Raw genomic sequence first — 18634 nt, 5'->3', positions numbered from 1 at the left:
AGCTCCTTTAGAGGCTCTGAGGGAGTCTGTTCTATGCCTCTCTCCTAGCTTCTGGTCGTTGTCAGTAATCCTCAGTGTTGCTTGGTTGGAAGAAACATCAATCTGTGCCTCCCATGTTCCCATTGCCTTTTTCTCTGTGTCTTTGTGTCTCAAATCTCCTCTCCTTTTTCTTATAAGGACACCAATCATTGGATTTACATCCTTAATTTACTATATCGGCCAAAGATGCTCTTTCCAAATAAGATCACATTCACAGGTACTTAGGTTTAGGATTTAGGCATGCCTTTCGGGGGTCATTATTCAGTCCACTAGAAATCTGATAATCTGCGCTAAAATGTTTTCTTTGGCTTTAGAAATAAAGGTGATGGTACTTCATTGAAATGACATTACCAAATAACTATGTAAAGTTGACAGCTTTACAACACATTTCATTTAAGACATAATTGTTTATGGTTTTGGAGTCAGTGGTACAGGAAAGTACAGTTAGATGTTTTATTGGATAACAAAATGGAGAAAATATCACTCTAAAATAGTGAAACTGAAATTAATCAATTGGTTAAGTAATAGTTAACGTCTGCATGGTATTTTACGTTGTCAAGGCCTTTTAACAAAGTTATAGAGAAGTATGTGGAATTACCTCTGTTTTATTCATGGGAAAGTCAAAGCTCTGAGGAAAGTCAAATGACACGTTGGTAAGAAACACCGTGGACTGGAGCTCAAGTCAGCCGGTGCTGGGATCCATTCCTGTCAGTCCACCAGGGAGAAGAGTGATCTGACCAGAGCCCTGATCTTTTGGGTGTTTTCTTTTTTGTTTTTCTTTTTTTCAATTTTACTAGTTGACAAAATACTGATAGTGATTTGATTTCTCAGTAGATTGGTTGGAAATTGATTTCAAAACAAGTCCTTTGTTCAGGTCTCCTGGGTGAGGAAGTATAGATATACTTTAATATTTTCATATGAATAGAGGGCTAGTTAATGTGTTATTTAAAAATTACCGAAATTGTTTATTAGAGCTGAGGGTGCTTCGTTGATTTTACTGAGAGGTCTGTCTGTCAAGTAAAGCACAGCCAGGTTGCATAATTCCTGTATATGCACACAGATAGTGGGTGTTTCTGCAGTTTTGCCAGAGAATATGTAGCATCATCAGTGTTGTCTTGAGTTGGTTATAGTTTTTCCTTGATTCTCTTCACATTAAATTATTCCTTGATTCTCTTCACATTAAATTATTGTTAGCTTCAACATTATAGATGTAGTCTTTTGTGGATTGTTTAATTACATCCAGTAGTTACAATGTAGGCATAAACAGTACTTTTTTACCAGTTTTCCAGTATTTGAAGATAAGTATATATTATAGTTCAAATCTGAATCATCTGTACTGTTACCTGAACAGATGTATACATCTTCCCAAGTTTTTCTGTATAGTAACATGTCACTGTATTACTAAGTTCTTTTTCCACTGGAGTGAGAGCAGGTGCTATAGATAGACAGAGGGTCTTACATGTGCAAATATGGCTGAGATCTGTTGCTATAGGATATTAACAAACTTGAGTATTTGGTTTTTTGGCAGTTACCATTCAATCTAAATTAATAAATTGACCATATGATTTATCAGAGCCCCTCCTAGAGAAGTAATAAAATTAAGTTTCCAGGGCAGATACTTTACCTTTTATGATTCTTAGCTAAAATCTCTGCAAAGCAATGGTCTCTGCTGATCATTTTCATATCCTAAAATTTTGCATTTATTTAGTGTTCTTAATTTTTAAATTTAATTTTATTATTTAATGTTTATTATTAGAGTGCATGTGGGAGCACAGGAGGGCAGAGGGAGAAGAAGGGAGAGAATCCTTTTTTTTTTTTTTTTTTTGAGAGAGAGTGAGTGCATGAGCTGGGGAAGAACAGGGAGAGAGGAGGAGGGCGAGAATTCCAAGCAGGCTCTGCACTATCTGCACAGAGCCCAACTTGGGGCTTGAACTACTAACCATGAGATCGTGACCTGAGCCAAAATCAAGAGTCAAACACTCAACTGACTGAGCCACCCAGGCACCCTGGAAGAGAGAGAATCTTAAGCAGGCTCCATGCCCAGTATGGAGCCCATTGTGGGGCTCATTCTCACCACCATGAGATCATGACCTGAGCCAAAATCAAGAGTCAGATGCTTCACTAAGTGAGCCACCCAGCCACCCCTAATTTAATTTTATTATTTAAAAAAATTATTTATATTTTTAACTCCAGTATAATTAACGTATAGTGTTATATTAGTTTCAGGTGTATGATATAGTAATTCAACAATTCTATACATTATTCGTTGCTCATCATTCTAAGTATACTCTGTTCAGGATCCTCCTACTCCGCCATCTTTCTGTCTAGTGTTTTTTTTTTTTTTTTTTTTTTTTTTTTTTTTTTAATTTTTTTTTTCAACGTTTATTTATTTTTGGGACAGAGAGAGACAGAGCATGAACGGGGGAGGGGCAGAGAGAGAGGGAGACACAGAATCGGAAACAGGCTCCAGGCTCTGAGCCGTCAGCCCAGAGCCCGACGCGGGGCTCGAACTCCCGGACCGCGAGATCGTGACCTGGCTGAAGTCGGACGCTCAACCGACTGCGCCACCCAGGCGCCCCTTTCTGTCTAGTGTTTTAAGGGGCACCTGGACAACTTGGTTGAGTGTCCGACTCTTAATTTCCGTTCAGGTCATGATCTTGCAGTTCGTGGGATCGAGACCCATGTTGGGCTCTGTGTTGGCAGCGTGGAGCCTGCTTGGGACACTCTGTCCCTCTGTCTCTACCCCTTTCCCACTTGCGTTCTGTCTCTCTCTCTCTCTCTCTCTCTCTCTCAAAATAAATAAACATTAACAAAAACCACCTTTCTGGGGCACCTGGGTGACTCAGCCTGTTAAACATCTGACTTCGGTTCTAGTCATGACATTGCAGTTCATGAGTTCGAGCCCCGCAATGGGCTCTGTGCTGACAGCTCACAGCCTGGAGCCTGCTTTGGATTCTGTGTCTCCCTTTCTCCACCCCTCTTCTGCTCATGCTCTCTGTCTGTCTCTTTCTCTCTCTGTCAAAAATAAATAAACATTAAAAAAAAAAAACACATAAAAAAGCCCCAAGAACCACCTTTAAAAAAAGAAAATCCAGAGGCTAAAAATTTGGCTGGTGAAAGGGGAATTAAATTATATAAAGGTAGTAAATGTCTTGCTAATAGACATTCAGGAAAGTTGTATACTGAGTGATGATTTTTCTCTTGACATTAACTACATTTATAAGATTTTTTTTTATAGGATTGTTAAGTGTGAAGAGACTCTCAATTGATTTGGATTTTTTTTTTTTGTAATATTTATTTTATTTTTCTTTTAGAATGGGAAATTGGTCACTGCAGTATCTAACAATACTATTCAAGTCCACACATTTCCTGAAGGAGTTCCAGATGGTATATTGACTCGCTTTACCACAAATGCAAACCATGTGGTCTTTAATGGAGATGGTGTAAAAATTGCTGCCGGATCTAGGTGAGGCTCTTTGATACCAGAAAAGGAAGTAATACTAGAACAGAATGGTCATGTGTTGGTTTCAGGGTAGCATTTTCAGGACTTTGCCCTTTTTTTGTTGTTGTTAATTTTTATATTCAAGTGTTCAGTAAAGGTTTTTGAGGACAACCTACTCTTTGTGAATTGAGATACATTGCTTTGCAGACAACCTGTTCAGTAAATGCTGAAACAGATTAGGGAAACATGATAGTTTGATACAAAATTTCAAAAATTATTAGGGTAGAATGTGGACTGTACTGTAGGATTTTTGTTGTTTCTCTTGATGCTTATTTGTCACAGGAAAAAAAAACAATTAAATTGCTGAGGTGGAGTAAAAGGCATAGTACTTTTAAATATGGTTGAGGAGTGCCTGGGTGGCTTAGTTGGTTAAGCATCTGACTCTTGATTTTGGTTCAGGTCATGATCTCACGGTTTGTGGGTTCAAGCCCTGCATGAGGCTCTATGCTGACAATGCGGAGCCTGTTTGAGATTCTTTCTCTCTCTCTCTCTGCCTCTTTCCCACTCTTGCTCTTTCCTTCTCTCTCAAAATAAATGGATAAACTTTTAAAAATTAAATAAATATTATTGAGACTTTAAAAAATGGTTGTGACTTTAATTAATTGGTAAATAATAGAAGCTTAAGATGTAACTGAGGAAGTCACTTAGGAAGTATTTCTATTTTTAATTTTTTTTTAATTTTTATTATTTTTTAACGTTTTTATTTAATTTTGAGAGACAGGGAAAGAGAGTGCAAGCAGGAGAGGGGCAGAGAGAGAGGGAGGCAGAGGATCTGAAGTGGGCTCTGAGCTGACAGCAGAGAGCCTGACCAGGGGTCAAACTCAACGAACTGTGAGATCGTGACCTGAGTGGAAATCAGACACTTAATGACTGAGCCATCCAGGAGCCCCAGAAAGTATTTGTATTTTAATGGGAAATCTTGAATCGTGTTTATGGTATTTTTACAGAGCAAAATTAAAAGGTAAGTCCTTAAATTTTGATGCCAAATTTTACAAATTGCTATAAAAAAATTACGGCATTTACTCTTGAAATATTTGAGTCAGGTTTTAGGAGAGGCTTTGTATTGACATTTGTATTAATGCCTGTTATACATTACTCTTACTGTTCACAGTGATTTTCTAGTCAAAGTTGTGGATGTGATGGATTGCAGCCAACAGAAAACATTTCGAGGACATGATGCCCCTATTTTAAGTCTTTCTTTTGATCCTAAGGACATCTTTCTGGTAATCATTTTTTCCCCTTTGTTTGTTTGTTTGTTTGTTTGTTTGTTTGTTTTTCTTCAGTATGTTTAAAATTATAAGAGAATTAGAATATTTCACACAGTTGATAAAAAGGCTGTTTATCAGTTGAACCAGTTTCCATATAGTATTATGGTTGTAACTATAGAGAAATTTATTGTTTTATTTCTGCAGGCATCAGCTAGTTGTGATGGATCTGTCAAAGTGTGGCAAATTTCAGATCAGGTAAACTTCTCAACTTGAATTTAAAACTTTTTGCTCATTTCTGTCATAAATGGGTGTTACATATCATTGGGCTAAATTAATTCTTTTTCTTTTTAGTTTTTTTCTTTTGAGTAGCATTGAATACTGTTTCTGTGATCAAATCCTATGATAATCTAATGCAAAAGTGTGTTGAAGACTAATTGCTTTTGTACCCAATCACAAGGGAAGCAATAGATTTATATTTCATTTTTAGGTTTTATAAATCAGTGGGGAAAATTCAGTCAATGTATATTTACAAATGAACTACCATGTGTTGGGACCTTGATGTTAGGGATACAAAAACAAAGACATTGGCCACACTTTATTTGGAGAATCACATAAACGACTTATTCTAACCAACCTGTTAAAAGTTTTGAAGGAGATATCAAGAAAGTGCTCTCTAGATTGGCACAGGGAACAATTAATTCTTCCTGAGGCATTCTAGAGATCATGTGGCTGATGAGAAAAATATCCCCCACAGGTGTGCCTCCTTAATAGGCACAGTTTCTTCCCCTCATGTTTGAACTGTTCAGAAGGGTTGACTTTGACACCTTAACATTTTCTAGGAGATCTCTTAAAAATATTTTTGTAGACACTTTAATATTTTAATGTATTGGGGTTTGTGTGTGTGTGTGTACATTTATTCAGAGTATATTGTTCGCTTTTTCTACACAGGAAATACTCTAATTTAATTATTTAAGATTTTTGCTCTTTATACCTGTGAATTACTTAAAGTAATTTAGTAATTTCATCATAATTAGATGAAAGTGAATTAAGTTGCTTTTCTCTTAGCCATATATCAGTTTGAAGAAATCACCTATTAAATTTATTCTATTCTGCATATCTTTTTGGAAGAAATTTAGTAAAGAGAAATAAATTTCTTTTTTAAAAATCAGACATGTGCTATTAGTTGGCCACTGCTACAAAAATGCAATGATGTGGTAAATGCAAAATCAATCTGCAGACTTGCTTGGCAGCCAAAAGGTGGGAAGGTAAGTGACTCTTATTTTTCAGCCTTTGTTTTTGTTATTTCTTCTAGTTCTTGTCAACTTTGAATGTGAGAATAGTAGAATTAGTTTTTTAAGTTTTAGCTATTTTATGTAGGTTATAAGTTTTAGTGCCCCAAGCCAACTAATTAATTCTGAAATGTTTTAAGAAACGTTTTAACTTCATAAAGGTTTTTTCTGAAGAGTACATTTTGAATGAATTAATGTCATATTCTTCTTTACATTGTATTTAATGGAACAACTCTGGAAACAGTCTTGTTATGTCTGCAATTTCTACTACTATTTCACATTTTGGAGGTAGTAACTGATGGTAGAAAGATAGGACCTGCTTGAAGAGAGGAAAGAGAATGAAATGCTTGAATATAAGGAGATCTTAAGAAATCAATGGAGGGAAAAATATTACTAATAAGAAAATTCAATAAGGTAGCTGGAAACAAACTAATACACAAAACCACTAGCAATCATATATAAATAATAGCCATTTAGAAAACATGGTGTGGAAAAAAATGATGCATTTACTGTGAAATCAAAAAAGATGAAATAACTAGGGATAAACTTACCAAAATTGTGAAAGAGCTATAAAAATTTTAACTTGCTATCAAGAGCAGTAAAAGAAGACTTAAAGAAAAAAATATATTCCATTCTTAGGAATTAAGAAAAAAAATTTTTTTTAACACTTACTAGTTTTTGAGAGAGAGACAGTGCAATTGAGGGTGGGGCAGAGAGAGAGGGAGACAGAATCCAAAACAGTCTCTAGGCTCTGAGCTGTCAACACAGAGACCGACGTGGGGCTGGAACCCATGAACTGTGAGATCATGACCTGAGCTGAAATCAGGAATGAAAGTCACCCCTCTATGTGTTCTTGTAGAGTCTATGCTTATGTGTACCTTTGGGAAGTAGAAATAGGATTTAGAGATGGGAGGGAGACTTTATTTAATCTATGTCCTTTGTATCATCAACTTTTTTTTTTTTTTTAAGTTTATTTATTTATTTTGAGAGACAGAGAGGAATAACACTCGTGGGAGGGGCAGAGAGAGAGAGAATCCTGAGCAGGCTCCATACCATCAGTGCGGAGCCAGACACTGGACTCAAACCCACGAAACCATGAGATCATGACCTGGGCTGAAATCAAGAGGCGGATGCCTAACTGACTGAGCCATCCAGATGCCCCTATATCATGTGAACTCTTAAGATTACATTCTGCGTTTGGGGCGCCTGGGTGGCGCAGTCGGTTAAGCGTCCGACTTCAGCCAGGTCACGATCTCGCGGTCCGTGAGTTCGAGCCCCGCGTCAGGCTCTGGGCTGATGGCTCAGAGCCTGGAGCCTGTTTCCGATTCTGTGTCTCCCTCTCTCTCTGCCCCTCCCCCGTTCATGCTCTGTCTCTCTCTGTCCCAAAAATAAACGTTTAAAAAAAAAAAAAAATTAAAAAAAAAAAAAAAGATTACATTCTGCGTTTAAGTGATAGTTGTAGAATTTAGGATTTATTTTTCTTTGCTTATGAAACATTAATTTAAAAATCAATACAATTAACATAGTTTTTCTGTTCATAAATAATACTTTTTCTTTTTGTGATAAACATAGAATATACTGATTTTATTTTTTCTATTTGCTTGGAAGAATATGTAAGTCGATAAGTTTCCTTTTAAGATGTTTAAAGCATTCTGGATCTATTTCTTTCCTTTTAGCAAATGAGATGAATTTTTAGATCCAAAGGGCTTAGATTCCTGAAAAGCAGTATTAAAAATACATAACTATAAGTACTCTGGTTTTCAGTGCAAGCAAATAGAGTGATCATTCATTCTTTGCTTATAAAATTTTAAGTAGTTTTCTGAGTTTTTAGTTGCCAATTAAAATACAAATTTGCTTTTATGTTTTCTAGGCTTATTTTGATGAACTTTTTGCCTTTTTTTTTCCCTCTCAAATTTAATTTATTGTAAATTTTTGTTTAAATCATTTTTCTTTCCTAATAGTTACTGGCAGTTCCTGTGGAAAAATCTGTTAAGCTATATAGAAGAGAAACTTGGAATAATCAGTTTGATCTTTCAGATAATTTCATCTCTCAGGTAAGTTTTATAAGTGACACTTTGAATTAGCTAACAGGAATATTTCAGGTATACTTGAACTAAATATAATCGCAGTTAAGTGTTGTTGGAAATGGAGAACAATGCCAGATTGTTGTTCATGTGTCCAACTGTTGTCCCTCAACCTGTCTTCATTTAGCCAGTAACTGGACAGTAGATAGGTCTTTGCTAGGTCTTGTCTGAGCTTTCTCTTTGTGAAGTTGGTAAGAAAATTTCTTAATTTATAAGAAGTCAAATTTAACTCTAACATAGTATTAGAACATGTTATTTTCACATGATCAGTAATTAGCCTTTATTGTTAAATGAGTTTTATTGAGACTTATGATCATGGACTCTGTAATTTTAGAGCAGGAAAGGTTGTTGCTCTATATTCTCTCTCTCCTCTTATACACACCCATTCGGCATGTAAGGAAACAAGAGGCCCAGTAGGTGAGCCGTGGCTTAGTACAGTTCACTTCACTTACTAGTTCTCTTCATCTTGGTGATGACTGCTAAGAGGATACCTTTTGTTATCTCTCTAGGATAATAACAGTTTTTAGCTTTTGCTTTTAAAATTGTGCCAGCATAATTTTCTCATGGTAAACAAAGTAATAACCGCTTAGTGATAGTTGAATTATTATTGAAAAAGAAAGTTGAATAAGCAAACTGTCTTGCCATTTGTGAATTGATTTAATTAGAAGTTACACAGAATATGGGTTATAAAAATTTGAATTTGGCAATAAGTGTTTATTTTCAAATTATGCAAATTGTTATTTATTGTTTTTCCTATAGGCCCTGAATATAGTAACCTGGTCTCCCTGTGGGCAATATTTAGCTGCAGGGAGTATTAATGGTTTAATTATAGTTTGGAATGTGGAAACCAAAGGTTGCATGGAAAGGTATGATTCAACTTATTTATTTGTTTGTTTGTTTATTTATTTTTAAAAGTAATCTGTACACCCAGTGTGGGGCTTGAACTCATGGCCCCAAGATCAAGAGTTGTATGCTTTACTGACTGAACCGCCAGACTGAACCAGCCAGGCACCCCTCTTTTGCTTTTTTTTTTTTCCTATTAGATTTTGGTTTGTTTTATTTTGAAACATTACAAATTTACAATTATTAGATTGTCAAAATACGAACATAGTTAATAGTTTGTTAGAAATCATTTAATGTTTTCTAACTAAAATTTTCCTAAAGAAATGTATAGTTTATATATTTTTTGGTAGCGTTTTAAGAACTCACTTTTTAATTTTTAGGGTGAAACATGAAAAAGGTTATGCAATTTGTGGCCTGGCATGGCATCCTACTTCTGGTCGAATAGCTTATACTGATGCAGAAGGAAATCTAGGGCTCCTGGAAAATGTTTGTGAACCCAATGGAAAGACATCAAGTAGTAAGGTAATAAGTAATATGTGGTAGAATAGTTTCTTCAGTCTTTTGTGGTCATATGGATTTGGAAAACATCACAAAAAACATTACTTTCTTGGAAAGTTATAATTCGTTATTATTATTAGAGGCTCACTAATGATTTATCATAAAGAAAACTGTTTAAACTTGTTTAACGTAATATTTCCCAAATATATTTTACTGAGAAACTTTTTCCCCTCAATATAATGCCTATTAATATTCCTTGGCTTTATAAGGAATACCTTTGTGAAGTACTATTTTAGTATCCTGATGTTCTGGGGATTGTTATTTAAGTAAATATAGATAAAATTAGAGTTAATAATTATAACTTAGTGTAGCCTATCAACCTTTTCAGCTCTGAATTCACTTTAATTCTTAGAGCTATCCTTATATCTCTTAATGCTTAGCCATCCAGCCTTACTAACTAAATTGCTTTAAATAGGCCATCTTGTTTTATACAAGTCCTTGGTTTTGTTCTTTATTCCCCCTGCCTGGCAAATATACCCAGTCAAACTTACGTCTTGGTTTAGAGTTCCAGTTAAAGATCGTGGACATGGGGCGCCTGGGTGGCGCAGTCGGTTGAGCATCCGACTTCAGCCAGGTCACGATCTCGCGGTCCGTGAGTTCGAGCCCCGCGTCGGGCTCTGGGCTGATGGCTCAGAGCCTGGAGCCTGTTTCCGATTCTGTGTCTCCCTCTCTCTCTGCCCCTCCCCCGTTCATGCTGTGTCTCTCTCTGTCCCAAAAATAAATAAACATTGAAAAAAAAAATTAAAAAAAAAAAAAAAAAAAAAAGATCGTGGACTTAATACATCCATTTATGTCTGCTCAGACAACCTGATATTTGGAACCCCCACTAAAATTACACTAAATAGTTCTTTTTAAATGCATAATCTGATAAAGTTAAAGAAGACAGTTTTAGTGGTGATAGTAACAAAATTTTGGAGGCTGAAAAACAGAAGCATGATTGGAAACTAAGTTTAGATTCTCAAAAAGTCAAAAAATTGATTCCGAAGACTGCAGTTGGGGGAAAGCTGGGATGCAGTTCAGCTTCCCTGACTAAATCCTCAATGATTCAGAATTTGGTAGCACTAGTTACTTCTAGAAGTGAGGCTAAAAATAGGAAGGTTGGTTTAATAAACAAGTAGATGTCTCCAGTCTCAACATTGGTGTGCATAGCTAGGTAACTGCCTTCCTTCACCACCATGTATATTCTGGCAGGATGCTGGAGATTAGATCTCTGGAAAAGGTAAAACAGAGAAGGTCTTTGGTCAGAACACTGGGTACAGTTGAACGGCACTGGGCAAAAGAGGAATACTGTACTGAAAAGGATTAAATGAAAGTGTATATACTTGAATGTTAAAATTCTCAGCTTATTTTTCATCCTTGACTCCTAGAGCGTTGTCAGTCAGTCTTAGGTTTTTCAGGCAAGAGATTGGAAGAATTTCTTTGGGGAATCTATCCAAGAAAAAAGACCTAAAGAGAGAGAAGATTTTTAACTCCAGGAAAAAAGTTGTAAAAGAAGGGAAAAGTGATCATTATATACCACATTTATAAAATGAGGATAGGAATAATGCCTACTACCTAGGATTTTATTGTGAAGATTATATCAGTTATGTATAGAATTAGAACAGTCTCTAGCACAGTTTATAAGTGTTGCTATTATCTTTATTCGACTAGGAATAGCATTTAAATGGTCATAATAATCTAATTCCTGCATATTGATCCAACCAAAATGAGAATTTATATTGGGAGGATATACATAAATATAAGAGAGTAGGGGTGGTTGAGAATTATAACAAATCTTCATCTTTCCTAATATAGGGAAGTTAATAGGATCGATTAAATAGATAATGATTAAAACTGAAACACTATTGTGTCATATGTCTAAATGTAGGAGTTTAGAAGCATTTGTTTTCTGTTCTCTTATTTCATTAGACATTAGTTTTCTAGAACACAATCTTATGTACTCAATCTAAAATATTTGTGATAAAGTTCCTTTTCAATCTTTTTAAATTTTTTTTAATGTTTATTTTTTGAGAGAAAGGCAGACCATGAGTGGGGGAGGGACAGAGAGGGAGACCCAGAATTTCAAGCAGGCTTCAGACTCTGAGCTGTCGGCACAGAGCCTGATGCGAAGCTTGAACTCAAGAACTGCGAGATCATGACCCAAGCTGAAACCAGGAGTTGGAGGCTCAACCAACTGAGCCACCGAGGCACCCCAGTTCCTTTTGAATCTTAATGGTGCTATCATTAGAATTTTATACCATACTTGGGGTGCCTAGATGGCTCAGTCAGACTCTTGGTTTCAGCTCAAGTCATGATCTCACAGTTTGTGAGACTGAGCCTCACATTAGGCTCTGTGCTGACAGTGTGGAGCCTGCTTGGGATTTTCTCTCTCCCCCACCCCCCTCTCTCTCTGCCCTTCCCCCACTCACACTCATTTACTCTCTCAAAATTAAAAAAAAGTAAAAAAATAATTTTATACCACAAGTTTTCATTGTCTTTAACATTTGTACAGTTTTCATTCATGCTATAGGAGTCACTTGTGAGCTCTACAGTGTATCTGCTTACTATTCACTTTTTTTTTAATATGAAATTCATTGTCAAATTGGTTTCCATACAACACCCAGTGCTCATCCCAAAAGGTGCCCTCCTCAATGCCCATCACCCACTTTCTCCTGTCTCCCACCCCCCATCAACCCTCAGTTTATTCTGTTTTTTTTTATTTTTTATTAAAAAAAAATTTTTTTTTAACGTTTTATTTATTTTTGAGACAGGGAGAGACAGAGCATGAACAGAGGAGGGTCAGAGAGAGGGAGACACAATCTGAAACAGGCTTCAGGCTCTGAGCTGTCAGCACAGAGCCCGACGTGGGGCTCAAACTCAACGGACCTCGAGATCATGACCTGAGCCGAAGTCGGCCGCTTAACCGACTGAGCCACCCAGGCGCTCCAGTTTATTCTCAGTTTTTAAGAGTCTCTTATGGTTTGCCTCCTTCCCTCTCTGTAACTTTTTCTTTCCCCCCTTCCCCTCCGCCATGGTCTTCTGTTAAGTTTCTCAGGATCCACATAAGAGTGAAAACATGGTATCCGTCTTTCCCTGTAGGACTTATTTCACTTAGCATAACACTCTCCAGTTCCATCCACGTTGCTACAAAAGGCCACATTTCATTCTTTCTCATTGCCAAGTAGTATTCCATTGTGTATATAAACCACAACTTCTTTATCCATTCATCAGTTGATGGACATTTAGGCTCTTCCCATAATTTGGCTATTGTTGAAAGTGCTGCTATAAACATTGGGGTACAAGTGCCCCTCTGCATCAGCACTCCTGTATGCCTTGGGTAAATTCCTAGCAGTGCTATTGCTGGGTCATAGGGTGGATCTATTTTTAATTTTTTGAGTAATCTCCACACTTTTCCAGAGTGGCTGCACCAGTTTGCATTCCCACCAACAGTGCAAGAGGGTTCCTGTTTCATAAAATACCTGGGAGTAAACCTAACCAAAGATGTAAAAGATCTGTATGCTGAAAACTATAGAAAGCTTATGAAGGAAATTAAAGAAGATACAAAGAAATGGAAAAACATTCCGTGTTCATGGACTGGAAGAATAAATATTGTTAAGATGTTAATACTACCCAAAGCAATCTACACATTCAGTGCAATCCCAATCAAAATTGCACCAGCATTCTCGAAGCTAGAACAAGCAATCCTAAAATTTGTAAGGAATCACAAAAGACCCCAAATAGCCAAAGTAATATTGAAGAAGAAAACCAAAGTGGGAGGCATCACAATCCCATACTTTAGTCTTTACTACAAAGCTGTAATCATCAAGACAGAATGGTATTGGCACAAAAACAGACACATCAACCAAGGGAATAGAATAGAGACTCCAGAATTGGACCCACAAATGTATGGCCAACTAATCTTTGACAAAGCAAGAAAGAATATCCAATGGAAAAAAGACAGTCTCTTTAACAAATGGTGCTGGGAGAACTGGACAGCAACATGCAGAAGAATGAAACTAGACCACTTTCTTACACCATTCACAAAAATAAACTCAAAATGGATGAAGGACCTGAATGTGAGACAGGAAACCATCAAAACCCTAGAGGAGAAAGCAGGAAAAAACCTCTCTGACCTCAGCCGCAGCAATTTCTTAATTGACACATCTCCAAAGGCAAGGGAATTAAAAGCAAAAATGAACTATTGGGACCTCATCAAGATAAAAATCTTCTGCACTGCAAAGAAAACAATCAAGAAAACTAAAAGGCAGCCGACAGAATGGGAAAAGATATTTGCAAATGACATATTGGACGAAGGGCTAGTATCCAAAATCTATAAAGAACTCATCAAACTCCACACCTGAAAAACAATCCAGTGAAGAAATAGGCGGAAGACATGAATAGACACTTCTCTAAAGAAGGCATCCAGATGGCCAACAGGTATATGAAAAGATGCTCAACGTCACTTCTCATCAGGGAAATACAAATCAAAACCACACTGAGATACCACCTCACGCCAGTCCGAGTGGCTAAAATGAACAAATCAGGAGACTATAGATGCTGGAAAGGATGTGGAGAAACTATTTGTTTTTCAAAGTGATCTTATGGGGCACCTGGCTGGCTTAGTCTAGTAGAGCATTGCAATTCCTGATGTCAGGGTCATGAGTTTGAGTCCGCATTGGATGTGGAGATTACCTAACAAATAAATAAATAAGGTGATCTAAAAAATCATTTACAGTGACATCTGGTGTTTGCAATGGTATGTTCATATTCCTAGGAATGAAGGATTAATGTTGAATTTCCTTGCCTCCTTTATTTTTTTATTGGTTCTATCCATTTACTTTTATAAGCATCAAAAAAAAAAAAAAACAAACCCCACAAAAAACTAGCTTTAACTGAGATAATTGAAAGCAAACATATCCTACCTAAGCAAAATAAAACAAAATAAATTTAAAATAAAAGTAAATGAATGGTGTGCCTGAGTGGCTCAGTCAGTAAGCGTCCAACTTCAGCTCAGGTCATGATCTCGCAGTTCGTGAGTTCGAGCCCTACATCGGGCTCTGTGCTGACAGCTCACAGTCTGGAGCCTGCTTCAGATTCTGTGTCTCCCTCTCTCTCTGCTCCTCCCCCACTCACACTCTGTCTCTCTCTCAAAAACAAACATTAAAAAATTTTTTAAAAATAAAATAAATGAATGACTAATGAGAGACTTTGTAGGAACTTATAGGTCACTTCTCTGGAGAATGACTTTTGAGGAGTAAACCTTGCCTTGTATTTGGGTATATACAGTATTTTTTTATATGTCTGTTGTACACTCCTATCCCATCCATAAATACTATAAGGCATTTAAAATAAGGACTGGGCGGGGAGGGGGGGGCGGTGCCTGGGTGGCTCAGTCTGTTAAGCGTCCGACTTCAGCTCAGGTCATGAACTTGCAGTTTGTGAGTTCAAGCTCCACGTCGGGCCCTGTGCTGACAGCTCAGAGCCTGGAGCCTGCTTCGGATTCTATGTCTCCCTCTCTCTTTGCCCCTCCCCTGCTCATGCTCTGTCTCTCTCACTCTCAAAAATGAATAAATGTTAAAAAAAAATTAAAATATGGACTAAGTCTCACAGAAATATAATTCTTATAAATACATTTATTAATTAATTCTTGTCAGGGAATTTACTTACTTGGTAGAATATATAGGTGCACATTACAGAATTGGCTTTTGAGTAATGCATTTATTTAAATAGTTCACTAATCTTTGTAATTTGTGTTAATTTGTTCAAGGTCTCTAGCAGAGTAGAAAAAGATTACAGTGATCTTTTTGATGGAGATGATACAAATAATGCTGGTGATTTTCTAAATGACAATGCAGTGGAGACCCCTTCTTTTTCAAAAAGAATTATAAATGATGAGGAAGAAGATGACGACCTCATGCTGGCTTCAGGTCGTCCTAGACAGCGAAGTCACATTCTAGAAGATGATGAAAACTCAGTTGGTATGCATTGACTTTGTGGATGTGATGATTCATCCTGTCAATTGATATTTTACAATTTTTTTATTAAAACTATTATTTGAAGTCATTATTAAGTTTGTAGAATGTAGCTAACGTAGTGGGTAGAGGGAAGTATGTAGTATTAAGTACTTATGTTAAAGAAGATTTCAAATCAATTATCTAAGCTTCTGCTTTAGCAAATTAGAAACAGAAGAAGAGATTAAACTCCAAACTAGCAGAAGGAAGGAAATAAAAAACAGAATTCGATGATATTGACAACCAAAAGCTGTAACGAAAGTCAGTGAAACCAAAAGCTAGTTCTTTGAAAAGATCAGTAACATTTTTAAACCTTTATCGTGACTGATCAGAAAGAAAGAGAAGGCAGAAATGACTAATACAAGTAATGAAAGGGAGCTGTCACCATAGATTGTATAGATATGTACTGTCCAGTATGGTGGCCATTAAGCCATCTGTGGCTTTTGAGCACTTGAGATGTGGCTAGTTCAAAATGAGATGTGTTATAAGTATAGAATGCAACCAGACTTTGAAGACAGTATGAAAAAAAGAATGTAAAATATTTTAGTCATTTTTTAACATTGAATACATGTCAAAATTATAATACTTTAATACAGTGTAATATTAAAATTAAACCTTTTTTTACTATTTAAAATATGGTTACTAAAAATTTTTTAATTATATATATAACTTCTATTTCTGTGAGATAGCACTGCTATTAATGACAAAATAATAACAATAGTATGACCAACTTTGTGTCCATAAATACAACAACTTAGATAAAATGGACAAATTCTTTGAAAGACATAAGCTACCAAGCTAACTCAAGAAGAAATAGGGGCACCTGGTTGGCTCAGTCCGTTATGTGTCCAACTTTGGCTCAGGTCATGTATGATCTCACAGTTCACGAGATCAGCCCATTGGGCTCTCCGCTATCAGCACAGAGCCCCCTTCAGATCCTCTGTCCCCCCTCCCCTCTGCTTCTCTCCCGTTTGCGTGTTTGCTCTCTTTCTCAAAGATAAACATTAAAAAATTTTTTTAATAAAAAGTAATACGAATAATAGTGTCTGTTAAGGAAATTGATGTTACAGTAAAAAAAACCTTCAAATAAACTGCTAAAGTAGCACATTTGAACATTGTCAAGTAAAATGCCAAATACATTTTATGGCGGTAAATTTTGCTACATTTAAATCATATAGGGTTTTATAGGACTGGAGTCCTTAAATATTTGGTCTCCAGAGTTTATTACATTCTTAAAAACTTTTGTGGACCCCAAAGAGAATTATTTATGGAATTTATATACTGTTATTTACCATGTTAGAAATTAAAACAAAATTTAAATATATTTATTTACTTTAAAAATTTTTATTTATTACGTATGTATGTATGTAAACATAAGTAACATTTCAAATGAAAAACTTAATAAGAAAAGTGGCATTATTTTACTCTTTTGAAAATTTATTCCATGTCTGGAATAGAAGATAACTGAATTCTTTCATGCTTCAGAATTCATTCTACTGACATACGTGTTGTTTTGCTTAATTGCTTAAAGTATGTGAAGAATATTCAGGCTCAACACAAACATGTAATTTGAAAAGGAAGTATTTCAATAGCCTATTGAAATAATTGTGGATATCCTTTGCTACTGTACCAAAACTCAACAAGTGATCATTTCATAAAGATTATTTGCAGTGTGGAATCTGAAAACTCTCCAGTGAACTTTCCAACTATATTATATTAAGATCCATTGGTCTGACTTGAATGGATCTTTTAGTTTACCATGTTTGATTTCGAAATACATGCATTGGTAATTTAGAAAATACTGGTTCACTGAGGTTTGCAGGCCTTTGTAATACTGATACATTATCTAGGATTGTATTTGTTAGTATCATCACCAATCTTGTCAGAAGTTTTTAAATATTAGGAAGCAGTCAAGCTCATGGTGGCAGGTAAAAGTTTTCTGATTCTTGCTTGAAAACTCAAATTTTATCATTGGCAACAGATTGTGTCAGTTCTTTTTCTTAAATGACCAGCCTACTTCGTTATTTTCAAGAAAATGTTGACCAAAATACCAAAGTCAGCATAATCATACTTTATCTGGCATTCTTTCAAGTAAAAATGGTGTTTCATGAGAAAATCAACAGTTCACCTTACAATTCATTTGTACAAATGGTTTCTTTTTTTCTGAGGCAGACATCACACGTCTTCATGCACACTTCTCATTTTAGCACAGAGAACATTTTTTAAAAATCTGTGCAAAGATTAGGGTTTAACAAAATTGATGTTTTTACTGCAATTGAGTGGTGGTTAACAGTGAGTCGACTGCTAATACAGATGGGTGCCGCTGCCTGGATTTATGTCACAGCACCAACAGTTTTACCCTCTACTGTTTTTGCACCATCGCTGTAAACATTAACACAGTGGAGGAGGCAGATAGCATGTTAGTATTATTAAGTATGAATGGAAAATGTTATTTGGATTTTATAATGCTTTTTTTTTTTTAGGTCATTGGTATTTATGGTTCTCTAATTATAATTCTTTGTTTTCTAGATGTTACAATGTTAAAAACTGGTTCTAATCTTCTCAAGGAGGAGGAGGAAGATGATCAGGCAGATAGTATTCATAATCTACCACTTGTAACATCCCAAAGGCCATTTTATGATGGGCCGATGCCAACTCCCCGGCAAAAGCCATTCCAGTCAGGTTCTACACCCGTGCATCTCACTCATAGATTCATGGTAAGCTTTGGATCTACACTTAACTTCAAAATAGTTTTATGTTATATATTATATTATATTATATTATATTATATTATATTATATTATATTATATATTCTTTTACCTTTAAGAATTTTTTCTCAATATAGTTAATTCTGTTTGGTAAAAAATATTTTTAAAAACCTTGATTAACTGGCCTACAGCACTTTGGTACAGAATTTTGTGGTTTATTTTTTTATGGTTAATTCAGTTTTAATCTTATTTCAACCTTATTATGTTAAATAAAATTCTGCTTTGCAGAGTGACAAAATGAACATAAAGTTAATATGACTGTATATCTTGCAGTACCTCTTGGTTATACTTCCAAACTTTATTTCTCATATTTTTATATAATAGTTTATACTGATTCCAAAACACTAGTGAG

General features: G+C 35.8%; 1 protein-coding gene across 2 annotated transcripts in view; it reads left to right on the top strand.

The window, feature by feature from the left end:
• Window positions 1-18634, top strand: part of WDHD1 (WD repeat and HMG-box DNA binding protein 1) — a 66006-nt gene that overhangs the window by 11583 nt on the left and 35789 nt on the right. For both annotated transcript variants that reach the window (XM_045451026.1, XM_045451027.1), the window contains 9 exons: window positions 3354-3505; window positions 4653-4764; window positions 4954-5004; window positions 5919-6014; window positions 8000-8092; window positions 8882-8988; window positions 9346-9487; window positions 15270-15480; window positions 18043-18230. In XM_045451026.1, coding sequence (XP_045306982.1) covers window positions 3354-3505; window positions 4653-4764; window positions 4954-5004; window positions 5919-6014; window positions 8000-8092; window positions 8882-8988; window positions 9346-9487; window positions 15270-15480; window positions 18043-18230 — 1152 coding nt within the window. The remainder of the gene's footprint in view (window positions 1-3353; window positions 3506-4652; window positions 4765-4953; window positions 5005-5918; window positions 6015-7999; window positions 8093-8881; window positions 8989-9345; window positions 9488-15269; window positions 15481-18042; window positions 18231-18634) is intronic.

Source organism: Leopardus geoffroyi, chromosome B3, assembly GCF_018350155.1.
Source record: "Leopardus geoffroyi isolate Oge1 chromosome B3, O.geoffroyi_Oge1_pat1.0, whole genome shotgun sequence".
NCBI lineage: Eukaryota > Metazoa > Chordata > Mammalia > Carnivora > Felidae > Leopardus > Leopardus geoffroyi.
This window is presented reverse-complemented; position numbering and strand designations above follow the sequence as displayed.